Source organism: Rhipicephalus microplus, chromosome 9 (genome assembly GCF_043290135.1).
Source record: "Rhipicephalus microplus isolate Deutch F79 chromosome 9, USDA_Rmic, whole genome shotgun sequence".
Classification (NCBI taxonomy): Eukaryota; Metazoa; Arthropoda; class Arachnida; order Ixodida; family Ixodidae; genus Rhipicephalus; species Rhipicephalus microplus.
Window position 1 is genome coordinate 57,616,556 of NC_134708.1, and position 14,716 is coordinate 57,631,271.

General features: G+C 45.5%; 1 protein-coding gene across 1 annotated transcript in view; it reads left to right on the forward strand.

Annotated features, from left to right (window-relative positions):
- The window catches only part of LOC119164812 (uncharacterized), an 82,711-nt gene that overhangs the window by 50,423 nt on the left and 17,572 nt on the right, over positions 1-14,716 (forward strand). The window contains exon 9 of the mRNA XM_075874470.1: positions 9-197. Coding sequence (XP_075730585.1) covers positions 9-197 — 189 coding nt within the window. The remainder of the gene's footprint in view (positions 1-8; positions 198-14,716) is intronic.

Below are 14,716 nucleotides of genomic sequence, written 5' to 3' on the forward strand. Positions count from 1 at the left end.
CTACGCAGACTTCACGGCACCCGGCCGACCTCAATCGCAGCAATATCAGCCGCACGTCAACCGCCAAGCAGGCCACGCAAAGCACGACCAGCAAAACCGAAGCAAGTTCCAAGAAACAGCAGGCATCCGCCGATCCGAACATTTGCGAAGCCTGTCGAGTCAGTACGGCTTCGACAAAGCGGCCGACTTCGGGAAAGGTTAGTCGGTTAATACACCTCGCATTTTCCGGGAAATTATATGTATTCTCGAATGGCCCAGCCGAACATGGCAGTCATTGGGGCTTTACGTCCTAAGACAATATGAGGAACGCCGTGTTAAAGGATTGAGGAAGATGTCGACCTCCAGGCGTTCAAAGTGAATCTGCTTGTCTCTATTTTTTCGCCGCCATTGCGGCCAGAATTAAACTCTGCCTTTTCCGTGTGTCAGCGGATAGTAAGTAGCAGTTTACTTGTGAATGGTGCCGGTGGTGCACAGAACCTTAGCTAAAATAGAAGAAAAGAAGACTTTGGCACCGTCGCTGAGCATAACTCACGGAGTTCTGCGGCGTAGACATATGTCACTCAAAAAAAATATCAGCGGCTTCATTGGTAGTTTTAACTTGTAGCTAGGCTGTTTCCACGTAGCGGGTCAAATGGTCCTCACCCATTACAATCTGACGATTCCCGTTGACGGAATTACGGGAAGAGGGCCGTTCAAGTCTATCCCGATGACTTTTAAACTCAAAGCGGGACAAGGAAGAGGTTGCAGGAAGCTGAAAGGATCTGTGTTGGGTCCCTTGCGGCGTTGACAATGGACACAACAGGCAACATATTTAGCAAAAGTTGAAGGGAGGTCAGGCCAAGTTCAGCGACTTCATATTTTCTCGTACGTTTTGAGGTAACCTAGATGACCGGCGATAGAATCATCGTAAATGCTTGAAGAACCTCATGTTGCAGTGATCCTAATATAACATGAATCCGCTTGTGTCCGTCGATGTGATCAACGTAGTGACGTAGGGCACCACTGTGAACCTTGAACTGGTTAAGCTGTCAATGAAGTCAGGCTTTCGGAGGTGTGAAAGTGCCTTCAAAGCTTGCTATAATAGAGTGGCCGTAAAAGTCGACTTGTTGAATATAACGTTCTTCATTATATACACGGTTCTTCGTTAAAATACTCTCGTTATTTGGAACCAAGGCTGTGTATACATCTAAGCCGCTGTCTAGCACTCCTCAGAATTTTCGAGCGACTGTCGTCTGGCTTGAAGAGGTTCACTCAATCACTTGACGACTCTTTCTAGACTTCATTTTCTCGTGTATGTTCACAAATACAAGTACCCGCATAGCTACCCCTTTCCAGTGTCCTGATACTAGTACATACGTCTATGGGGGCACCACCCTGCCGGACAGACTAAGGTCTTCACCTTGTAAAGTTGGCTTCAAGGTCCCAGTCATTGTACCCCAGAAAACTTCCGGTCCCGTCACTTAACAGCTCCTAATGTAGAAACGGAAAGCACGTTTTCAAGTTCCTTTTAAATATAAGAAATGTCTCTCTCGAATTTTTCAGATAAAATGAACGTGCGTAAAGTTCAAGAGAATCTCTCATCATTGTTACGTAACTCAAAAGAACATTTAGTTTTCTATATATTTTGTCAAATAAAGAAATCAAAGCATAAAAATCAGCGGGCTATTTTCCAAAGCTCTTCTGGCCCATCGATGCTATTTTGTTATATCGGTGGATAAAACCAGATGTCATCAAGGGGCCATGTTTGTATACAGTGAAAGTGCCTGTATTCCTCGGGGCACTGGAGTTCTAGCCTGTCTGGTTTATATGTACATAATAAAGTTTTGTACTACGACTACTACTGCAGCACCCATTCGTGAGTTTCGCCCTACAGTTAGTGCGTATCCTAGGACAGATAGTGTACTAGAATTCCTGAATGCAAACGAATGTTTTTTAAAAGCAATCGTCAAAATATTTCGATGACAATATAAAAACCATTCGTTCAAGAACATTTGAAGTCGACTTGGGGCGTGCCAGAAGTCCAGAACTGTTTGACTTCACAAAAATAAAATGCCCGAAATGCAACATACTCGATGCGTTTACGTGGTCGTAATATGTGGCTAAGGATAGGGCACTCGCTCACAGATTTGTTGGCAGTCAATTTGTGAATCCTTGCTGCGTCGATAAGGAGCTTCGCCTCCTATAACAAACATCCAAGGCTTTTAGCGGGATGGCTCAGTGCTCTCCCATAGTTGAAAACGAAGTACTCGAAATTGTTAAACATTTTTTCTAAAGACACGTTATTTTATTCGATGTGGCCTCGTCAAGTGTGAGGCCCATGGGACGACTTTCAGCTCTCCCTCAGTGGAGTACCAAGTATTCTAAATCATCAACCATCCTTTCAAAACACGTGTGCAGTGCACGACGTCCTCATAATCCGTGTATTTAGGTACTGGGGCAGCGTATTGCTCTCCCGTAGTGGAATACATCGTACTCTAAATTGTTCAACCTTCGTTCTAAACATATACTAGATTTAAGTTGACCAAACCGGGACAGCAGGGCTAGTAGAGTCGTACAGTACGTACCATAATGCTTTAAAACATCCACAATTTATTCTAAACACCTCAATAATTTTAAATGATAAACTGGTATTCATTCATGTAGACTATGGTTGATTGATTGCTTATGATTTCAAGTGTTAATCAATCAATTACAATTTTGATGGGTGCTCCGGAAATTACCTTGTGAACATAAATGCCTATCGTATCTGTACTAAAACGCAAGAATTTTGTAGAAGCGACTATGCTTCTTTTGTTTAGAACTATGGTACTGATTATTGCTTTGGGATCACTTTGATGGATCGTTATTAGATTCGTGACCATTTTCAGCGAGAAAAATTGGGTTTTCGCATCAAGCTTCGAACCATTTTTTTTTCTCGTCTACCAATCCCAGTCTTAGTACAACTGAATGAGTTGCTAGACAGGTCTGCTTTTAGATGCAAGAACCTCTTATGCTCAGAGCAGTGTCCGTTCTGCGATGTACGCACCCACAGTGCGCATGCGTAACTTTCCCTCATTTTCTTCTTCCGTACAAGTGTGCGCTTTCCTTCACAGGTGCGGCGCAACAAATCATTGCATAAAACTACCTCTCTACCTGTCTATTTAAAGGGGTCATGAAATGGTCGCTTTACAACGACAATGCGGCACCAACGGCAGCCACATGCGCTAACTGTATGATCAGCCCGAGTGGACCTGCATAGAAGCTTTGCCTATCGAAAAACCTGGAACTCTACGGCATATCGAGCACGCGCAAAAGGCGCTCATCGGCGTCTGCCATACACGATCCGCATCCCACAAGGACGCTGCTTAATATGACGTCAGAGTTCAAGTTAGCGCTGATTGCGTATGACAAAGACGCTGATGAGCGTCCCAGTTGCACGCACTCGCAAGTACCGAAAAGTTTCACGTTCCTTGATAGACAAACAATTACTTTCGATGACGTCACCGAGTTAGTGCGTGTCGACGCCGGTGGCTTCGCATTGTCGCTTTAGAGTGAGCGTTTCATGACCCCTTTAAGCGTACGCCGATAGGCAGCGGTGGGGTCACGGTGCAGCATAAAGCACGTTCGCTCTGTTTCCGTTATTCTCTCTCTGTGAAACGGTGTGCGAGACGCCATGACAACGTCAACGGTAGCAAGACGCGCCATAGACGCCACCGGGAGCAGCCGCGTTTCGCAAGCGCTACGGCAAAACTCCTGTTTCTGACTGTTTAAGTCATGCAATGGCAACTTGAACAAATGTGAAGCTTTCTGCGGAATCAACCGCATCATCTGAAGTGATTTCAAGAGAGTGCCTTGCAGTTGGCATCCACGAAGATCGACGTTTTGGCAGCGTTCGACTACCTCAGTGGGCCTACCGGCTAGGCCTACCGGCTAGGCCTACCAACATGGTCATTCACGAAACAGAGGGAGAGCAGCTTCCCTCCGCCGAAGCTCTCGACGGTGATGAAGGCAGCTGGCGTCAAGTGTATGCCAAGGCCAGAAAGCCCGCTTCATCCTTTATTCTTTATTCAAAAAAAACCTTACAGGCCCCAGAACAGGGCATTGGGTAAGGGGGGGAGGAATCGGAATGGTACAGACAGGTAACGTTTACAGGCAGGATCAGTGCAAAAACAACGAAAAACTATATATATATATATATATATATAAACGAGATCACATTTTAGGCTATACAGGGCGAGATAAAGTTGATGGAATACAGCACTTGTTGATATGAACATGGCGACAGAGGGATACATTTTAAAATAAAAGACAAGGGGAATATAAAGCACCGTTACGCAATGCACTCAGAATACAAAAACAGGGTCACATGGTGAACAGAGTGAGTAGCTGACGGCGAAATGTATCGGGATTAGATATGGAGGCTATGCAATCAGGGAGGTCATTCCAAAGACGAACGGCCCGAGGTAGTGGTGATGAATTGAATGCATTAGTTGACCCGTATATGCGCATGAAGCTGAACTGATTATGCAATCTGCGTGAAAAAGAGTGAGGTGTTTGAAGCTGAAGCCGCGTTCGTTTATTAGAGGTAATATATTTCTGGAACAGACAGAGAAGAGCAATACTGCGAGGCTATCCAATGACGGCAGCTGAAGGTCTGATTTAATTTGCGTTATGTTTGACGTGATGTCGTAGTATCGTGATATGAAGCGGGCACCTCTATTTTGAATCCTTTCTACCATAATAATCAAGTAGTTTTGATGAGGAGACCAAATTGCTGAGGCGAATTCTAATATTGGCAGAATAAAGGTAAGAAAGGCTAGTTTTCGAATATTAGTTGGGGAATTTCTCAAGTTGCGGCGTAGGTAGCCCAGTGAACGTGATGCTTTGGCACAGGTAGACTCGATATGTGAGGCCCATGAAAGATTCTCTGTGAGAACAACACCTAGGTATTTGTAGGAAGAAGTGTGGGAAAGCATGGTATTGTTCAAGTAATAGGAAAATTCCGAGTTTACGTGTTTACGGGTGAAAGACATTACCTCGCATTTTGTTAAGTTCAGTTTCATAAGCCACTTGTCGCACCAGTTACAAATATGGTTGAGATCTGCTTGAATGGTTAAGTGGTCATTACTGGAGTTTATAGAACGGTATAATATACAATCATCGGCAAATAGACGCATGCAAGAAGTAATCTCGGAAGGTAAGTCATTAATGTAGATTAAAAATAGTAAGGGCCCAAGGACGCTGCCTTGCGGTACGCCCGAACTAACAGAAGAAAAAGGGGACGCAATATTGTTAACAACAGTGAACTGCTGTCGAAAAGAAATGAAGTTTCGAATCCAGGTTAATGTTAGAGAATCAAGTCGTAGAGCAGATAGCTTAGAGATTAGTCGGCAATGGGGCACACGATCAAAGGCTTTAGAAAAGTCAAGAAAGATACAGTCCGTTTGAAGGTTGCTGTTCATGTTTGAGTGTAAATCGGTGGTGAATTCAAAAGGTTGTGTGTCACACGAAAATCCCTTTCTAAAACCATGCTGATTAGGAAAGAAAAAATTGTTCGTCTCGAGGTGATTGTACACGTGTGAACTGATTATGTGCTCAAGCATTTTGCAGCAAATGCAAGTTGAAGATATGGGTCGATAGTTGTCAGGCGAGTGAACATCTCCAGTTTTGTGAATTGGTTTTATCTTTCCTATTAACCAGTCGTCCGGTAGCATGCAAGATGTTAGAGATTGGTCAAAAATTTGGCATAATATTTTGCTTGATATGGGGAGGGTGTTCTTTAGTATCTTGGAATTAATGTTGTCAATACCGGCTGATGTGGATAATTTTAGGTTGTCAATGAGTGATCCAATGCCTCCAACAGTGACAGTAATGGGTTCCATATAGGCGGCGTCAAGTTCAGGAAAAGTAGGCACATTGGAAGAATCTTCCTGAGTGAAAACAGATGAGAAGAAACTGTTGAAAACAGAGGGACAATCGGCGATAGGAATAGGTATTTTGTCAGTTCCATGTAAAGTAATAGTGTTAGTATCTCTGACCGGAGATATAGTTCGCCAAAATTTTTTGGGATTAGACTGAAGCAGGGAAGGTAGGTCTTGCGAGTAATATTTATGTTTAGCTGAGGTTATTGCTGAGCAGTAGGTTTTCAAACAGTGTCTGTATGCCTGCCATGCCCCATCAGTGCGCAAGCGTTTAGCCCTGTTGTACAACCGTTTCTTCTTGTTTCGCAGTTTGCTAAGGGACTTGCTGAACCAGGGGCTTAATTTATCGTTGGTTATGGACACTAAGGGAACATTCTGATCGACTAGCGCTGTTAATTTATCTCTGTAGAGTACCCAGTTTTCATTTACGGATCGACAAATGAAAGTAGGTTGTAACTCTTTAAAAAAAATTGTTCTAGTTCTGTGTTAATGGCAGCGTAATTTCCTCTATTGTAATCGCGAATTCGTTTTGTTGTTTTGCCAGATACGGGCTTCGGGATGCTTAAATTAAGTTGGAGGAGGTTATGGTCACTAAAACCGCTCACATTTGAAATTGAAAGTATTGTGTCAGGAGCGTTGGTGAATACCAAGTCCAGGATATTGGAAGCACGGGTGGGTTCTTTGACAACTTGGAACAGGTTGAAATCCAACGTTAGATTTATTAGTTCTAAAGACGCTTGACATGAGGATGACATGTGTTCCCAGTCGATAAGAGGAAAATTAAAGTCGCCAAGAAGATATACATGGTTAGATGGGCATGACTGAATGGCATGAGAGATGCTATTACGCAAGTCCCCCAAAAAGGAATGATCAGAATCTGGTGCGCGGTAACAAGCCCCAATTAATACCACACTAGATGACATAGACAAAGCTGCCCATACAATTTCGACGGAAGATTTCGAATCGATCCAATGCGAATGAAGCGTTTTCTTAATAGCAAGGAGTACGCCGCCACCGCGCCTATTTACGCGGTCGTTCCTATAAATTTTGTAAAGGTCGTTGTGAGGTAGGACTTCGTTATCTCTTATATCTGGATTCAACCATGTCTCCGTTAGTACGACTATATCTGAATCGCTATCATCAAGAAAAGAACAAAACGTGTCACGTTTGTGTAACAAGCTTCGGATGTTCGTGTACGCGACCGAGAGTGGAAAGGCTGCTTGGGGCACGAGATGCGGCGCGTGTGAGTTTAAGCTTACATCTAGCTATCTGGAAGATTGAGCAACTGTGTCATTAACGGCATCATACACATATACCTTCTTATCTAAGTGAAGCTTGTCAAGGACCAACTTGTACGGCTTGTCAAATGATCTGGCAAAAGCGACCAACTTTCTTCTGGCCACACGTGTTGATGGCGCAAAGTCTTCCCCAATCAAAAAAGTTGTTCCCTTAAGCTTACGAGCTGCAGACAAGATGCTCTGTTTGTCCCTGAATGAAGATAATTTTGCTATAATGGGCCGTTTTTTTCCAATAGAAAATTTGCCCAGGCGGTGTACACGTTCATACTGCACACTTGTAGTGGCAAGTTTGAGTTTTTCTGCGCAGAATTTGATGACCTTTTCTTCAGACGCTGCCCAATTTTCTTTTTCGTCATCCTCTAAACCGAAAAATATCACGTTAGAACGTCTTAATCTGTTTTCTGCCTCGTCGCATCTGGAAGTTATTTGTTGTAGCTGACTTGAGATATCATGCAAGGCATTTTGAGAAGGAACTACTTCAGGGGAAGCTGGATCGATTGCACCGGTTTCAAGAGCAGTTACTTTCGCTATAAGAGTCTGGATTTTTCCATTAGTAGTTGCTTGTTCCGCCTTAATACCCTGAAGTTCAAGCAAAACAGACTTCAGTACGCAGTTTCTCAATTGCCCCCAAAGCCGATTCGAAGGCAACACCCTCTGCCTTACTCATCGGGCCGGGGTTCGATTCAACATCGCCCGCCAGCAAGAGCAGCAAGTGAACAAGGGAAGAAGATATGCATAATGAACAACTCAAGATATGCTTTTTAACGCAAGACAACTCTAATGGGCACGACACCGCAATAAGGCAGTAATTGTTCGTTTTGTAACACATGGCATGGTTCAAGTAACTAACCTGGAAGAAGATCATTTGTGAGCAGCCCATGGCGGAAGCAGTGCCGTGCCCGATGGTGTTGAAGCTGGCTCCAATTTATGCTTTGCTCCGCTTGCGTCACCGGTAAACATGCCCAATCCGGGTTGCCAGGCGTTGGAAGCGGATGCATCCAGACCCGGCGGGGATCCGAGCAGGACCGGACTAAGCGGTGGTGGCTCGTCGAAGTGCAGCGGGAAAAAGCCAGGCAGCCAAGAGTGTACGGTCCATAACAGTGTGGCCTGGAAGAAGATCATTTGTGAGCAGCCCATGGCGGAAGCAGTGCCGTGCCCGATGGTGTTGGCGGCTGGCTCCAATTTATGCTTTGCTCCGCTTGCGTCACCGGTAAACATGCCCAATCCGGGTTGCCAGGCGTTGGAAGCGGATGCATCCAGACCCGGCGGGGATCCGAGCAGGACCGGACTAAGCGGTGGTGGCTCGTCGAAGTGCAGCGGGAAAAAGCCAGGCAGCCAAGAGTGTACGGTCCATAACAGTGTGGCCTGGAAGAAGATCATTTGTGAGCAGCCCATGGCGGAAGCAGTGCCGATCCCCGAAGAAATCGACGCCTGATATCAACACTTCGCAAGAAGAGTCACAGAAAGCTCTCCCATCGACTCGTCGCAATGCCCCCAGACCCCCTCCGCTTCCAGCGGACGACTACAAAATAGTTCTGCGAATACGTGGAGGCCTCAGCTGTGCTGACACTCCACTTCCGAAGCTCATCCATTCCGTCCTAACAGCGGCAGCGCTCACAAGCTCTCTACATGATCAATACCGCATCAACTCCGTAAGCAACATTCTGCTCACAAGCACACCGGACTCAGCACGCACCGAAGCATACCACCGTATCAAATCCATCAAGATGGACGAGCGCAGCTTTGAAGTGGTCCCCCACATTACCGATTCATCGGATACCTGCCGAGCGACCATCCGTAATATTCCTTTGGAACACACATCTGAAATCATCTTGTCAAGTCTATTGGACTATGACAGACTAGGCCTCATCCTGACTTAACGTCGCATGGATTCCACAACGTCCATCTTGGTCACCTTCAGAGGTACGCGCATGCCTTTCTACATAAGTTATCAGGGTGGCATCACCAGATGCGTACCCTATCGTCATAAGACGGAAGCCTGTAATCTCTGCCGCAAGCTTGGCCACAGACCAGACGTATGCCCAGGCGCCCCTCAGTCTTTATGTCCAATGTTTGGCATTCCGAAACCACTCCTTGGTCACGAATGTGAACCTAAGTGTGTGGTGTGCAACAGTGACCACCCCACCGGCTCGCCCCAGTGCCCACAGCTCCAAAAGCCCAAACCAAAGCACGCACCCTCAACTTTCCAGCAAGATGCAGCTCCATTCCTCGAACCAAGCCCATCTTTCAAGAATGCCCCTAGAGGACGCTCACCCAGTATTACAAGACGGCAAAGCCGAAAAAGTCGCAGCCACAGCCGAAGCCGCAACAAAAGCATTCAAGACTCCAGCCCTCGGACTGGCCCTGGACACGAGGTGAGCTGGTCTGATGTAGCCTCCCCTGAAAGCTCCATTCAAAAGCAGCTCAAACTATTGCAGGATAAGATGGCTAAATTGAGGGCAGAAAATGCAAAACTACGCCTAGAGGTTCAGTCCTTCAAACAACCATCTACCTCCCCACACCACCCCGCCTCATCTTTCACCCCTACACCTATCTCACCAGCACCAGCTCCTCTCTCAACTACCCCTATAGCTATGCACCCCGCTCAACCACCTACGCAAAAACGAAAAGTCTCGACTCCCACACTGTCATTCGATGAGCGAGTAGAACAAGTCGAAGCAAAACAAGAGAAGGTTGACAGAGAGAAAGAAAAAGTAACCAAACTTAACGAAAAACTAGACAATTTTATTACCTTCTCCACAGCTTCCTTGCAGAAGCTACATGAGTCCGTGGCCTCGATTCAACAAGCCATGTTACCGATGCAACAAACCCTAGATAGAGTCACGCAGTGGATCGACACGGTCCACGCTAACCATCCAGAGCTTGCCCAACCTAAGCCAAATCGACTTAGCGAAAATGGCTGCTCGTAACCGCACTGAACTTTGCGTATGGCAATGAAGCTGCAGGGGGTTTCGCCGAAAAAAGGCAAACCTTCTGCAGTACATCAAATTAAAACTACCCCTCCCCCAATCATTGCGTTACAAGAAACAAATGGTGTAGCGCAGCTGCCAGGTTATAGAACGCATCAAAACCCGGCTGATACTAAACCAAACACTGCTGTCTTAACTCAGAAGTACCTTACAGTTACCTATTCAAAATTGGCTGACATCGACATTGAGCACAAATTTCTCCAAATACTACCTGATAAACTTAACTCATCAATCTTATACATTCTCAACGTATATAGTAGACCACAAGAGCGAAGGCACCGCTTCGATTTCCTATTTGCCCGAGCTACATCCTCGGCAGGCAAACACACCCTCCTCATAGTGGGGGATTTCAACGCCTCCCAACCAGCGTGGGGTTACACCGCATCTACACCGAAAGGTAGAGCCCTCTGGTCCCATATTCAGGCACATCGTTTTACACTGCACAACAACCCAGAGGAGCCTACTCGTTTGGGGAACAGTGTCAACAAAGATACATCCCCCGATCTTACCCTCACTCACAATGCCCCCACAATGGTTGGGAGTAACACCCAAACTAATCTTGGCAGTGATCATTACATTATTAGCATTACTTTACAACTAAAACACAGACCCATTGCACCTAAACCACTGATGCTCACAGAATGGGACAAATTTAGAGAGACCCGCAACAGCACCGCCCCCTCACGTATTGTAGACCTTACCGAGTGGACTCAACACCTTCAAAAAGATGTTCAAATTCCCACGAAAACTCTACCCCCCGAAACCCCGATAACTACTCTCGACTCCAAGCTTCTCCATATGTGGGAAGCAAAACAGTCACTTCTGCGACGATGAAAACACCAGCGCCACAACAGGAAACTCCGCATTAGGATAGCGAAGCTAGACCAACAAATCGAGCGATGAACGACTCAATTGGCGGCACAACAATGGGGTCAGCTATATGAAGAAATGCATGACCACCTCAGTAATAAACGAACGTGGCAACTTCTTAGACATCTGCTAGACCCCAGAACTTCTCGCGCACGACACTCTCACGCTATCACTAAACTGTTACACAAGCACAGTAACCATTTAGGACAGCTAGCTCTTCGATAACCTCCGCACGTTGCATTTACCTCAATTACGTAAGGATTCTATATGATCTTACACAGGGAAACCTAATGAGTCATTATATGCGCCGATAAAGGAAGCGAAAGCTGGGCACGCCCTCGCAACACTCCGTACCACATCGGCTTCAGGTCCTGACCGCGTTAACAACAAATTACTTAAAAATCTTGACCCTATTTCTATTAAAGCTTTGACCGAGTACTTTAACGACTGGTTTGACACGGGCACCCTTCCACCTTCGTGTAAAGATGCCAGAGTCATATTTATACCTAAACCTAACAAAGCTCCCTTAGTAGAAAATATGAGGACCATTTCCTTAACATCGTGTCTCGGAAAGACTATGGAGCATGTTGTGCTTGCACGCCTCCAGAGACACGAGGAGAATAATGGACGACTGCCTCCAGAAATGATTGGTTTTAGGCCCTCACTTTCCGCGCAAGAGGCGATGCTTCGCCTTCAACACGACATCATAACTCCTAACCAGAGCGAGGATACTCAGGCAATCTTTGGTCTAGGCATACATGGAGCATTCAATAACGTAGCCCACTCAGCTATATATGCTGGCCTGAACTGCATTTCTTGTGGCGCTAAAATCTACTCTTACATCAAAAGCTTCCTCACAGACCGCACAGCTACATTAACATTAAAACCAGAACATTCCTCATCCTATACACTAGGCAGCTTCGGAACACCTCAAGGGTCAGTTCTCTCTCCAATCCTTTTTAACCTGGCTATGCTACCTATACCCAATGCTCTTCAACGTATCCGTGACGAACTTCTCCATCTATGCTGATGATATCCCCTTATAGGTGAAAGGAGGCTCAGATGGACACATTCAAGACACCCTACAAACAGCTGTAGATACAATAGCAGCACTAACATCTCAGATGAATCACTATTGTACCCCAACTAAATCAGTGTTACTCCTTCTACCAACTCATCGTCGGAACAAACACGTTCCAATGATCGAAGTTCACATAAATGGGTGCCTCGATCCTACAGTATCACGCATTCGTGTGCTAGGTTTAATTATCCAAAACAACCGACTTAATACGTACACACTCGAAGCTTTACGCAATACCATTGAAAACACCATAAGAATGATAGGAAGAATCTCAGGGGAAAATGGAGGGCTCCGAGAGTCAGAGTTACTTCGTGTAATACAAGATTTTGTAATTAGTAAAATCACTTATACCCTTCCTTACCTTCACCTTAAATTAGCAGAGGAGGAATCGGTCAACACCCTCCTCCTCAGAGTTTACGAATAGGCGCTAGGCATTGGAATCAATACCTCTAACGCACTACTCCACCAGACAGGTGTCATAAATACCCTATGTGAAATCCGTGAAGCCCATTTAACAGCCCAATACGCAAGGCTCGCGACCACTAGCGCAGGTCGCCACATTTTATCGTCTACCCGAATTCACTTCACCTCACTCACCAATGCTAAATACAACATTCCCCAAAACATACACAAACAATTACTCATGCCGCCACCTCCTAAATAAACTCCCAAGCATTTTCCCGAGGGTGAACATGGTTAAGTGCGAATACACGGGGTGATGTTATGAGGGGTATTTATTAATTCGCACTATTATATTTATTAATCACACTATGGTGCCTTTATGGTGTAATGGTTCCTGGGAATCGCAATTTGATCACACGGGGGAGTTTACGTTAACTCACTGGCGAATGCCAACGGATTTTAACTTTACTCCCCCTCACAACCCGCTCTCGACGGGATACTGAGAGAGAAGGCGGGCGCGCGAGAGAGAGGGGTGCGCGCGCCCGCACCCCTCTCTCATAGATAGATAGATAGATAGATAGATAGATAGATAGATAGATAGATAGATAGATAGATAGATAGATAGATAGATAGATAGATAGATAGATAGATAGATAGATAGATAGATAGATAGATAGATAGATAGATAGATAGATAGATAGATAGATAGATAGATAGATAGATAGATAGATAGATAGATAGATAGATAGATAGATAGATAGATAGATAGATAGATAGATAGATAGATAGATAGATAGATAGATAGATAGATAGATAGATAGATAGATAGATAGATAGATAGATAGATAGATAGATAGATAGATAGATAGATAGATAGCAAAAGCACTTGCAGTAATTTAAAACAGGGCAGAGAAGGGAGCGGAAATAAGACGTTCTCACTCGCAAAGACAGCATCTTCTGTATTTTATATATATTGTTGGGAGAGCTACATTGGCCGTATTCTCACCGTTTTGCTCTGGTTGGTGGCCGCACGGCTCGGTGCGTCATCTGACATGACGTCTGAGAAGGAGCCAGGTTGCAAGTGCGTTTTCAGTGCAAAGTCAGCGTCGCGCGTATTTGTTTATGCGTGTTTTACTCTGTCCGCCGTCAGGAGACAGGAGGAGCCGGCGTTGAATCATGTATATAGAAAGTATGACTCGATGGGCTTCGTCTGCAGACACGGAGAGTGAGTTGGAAAGATAGACAGAAGCTGGGCTTGTTTGTCGGAAAAAAAACAAGAGGAGGCAGCGAGCCAAAGAGAAGAACGAAGAAAAAGCCGCATTCCTCGAGCAGCGCGACGATAGAGAGACTCAAGCAAACAATAAACAGATTTAGTTAAGTGCCCACAACAGCTCTGCAGGCGCAGCCTGCCAGTCATTTCCTTTTCGGTCATTGCAGCGATGCAGGCGGCGCCACGCAGCTTTCCTCCGAACCTGACACACGGTGATAAGTCTGCGACGCAGTCTGGTCTCGCAGTATTCATAAGCGCTGATTCCTTCTCGTTCAAACATCTATGCGTCTCTTTAGCGAGATAAAGTATGGTCTGCAGCAAAACTAGAGGACCTGATGAGCTTTGCTGCACGAGACGTGCATCTCAACACCGTCTCGTCCGCCATTTTGACCTACCGTCGCGCCGCCTATAGTCGCTGGAATGATCGAATAGCAGGATGCATCCGCAAAGCTGTGGAGGACGCTCCACAAGATCTGTCCGGTACGATTAAGCGTATTTCACGTTACGAACACCCAGCCATAACTGACTTAGGCCACAGCCAATTTTCGCATAAGCACTCAATAATAGAAAAATTACAGACTAGCGTAAAGTATGTTACTGAGCAGAGACTGCTCAGTAACATACTGGCCTTAAGGTCCCACAGGCCCTTTTCGCTATGCAATTCCCTTCAATTGTGCGTACAGATTGATTGATATTGCCACGTTCCATTTTCCAAGTTTTTGTTATTGTCCGAAAACACCACACGATTCTCAGCGCAAACCGCGCCTGCAGTTTTCTAGAAGGTTCCGGACTGTAGTAGATCATTTCGATAAGATCACGCCCACTGTGCGAACGGTACAGATTGTTCTGGAACCTACGCCACCGCCAGCGATAACGCTAGAACATTCGACGGCAAGAGTATAAAT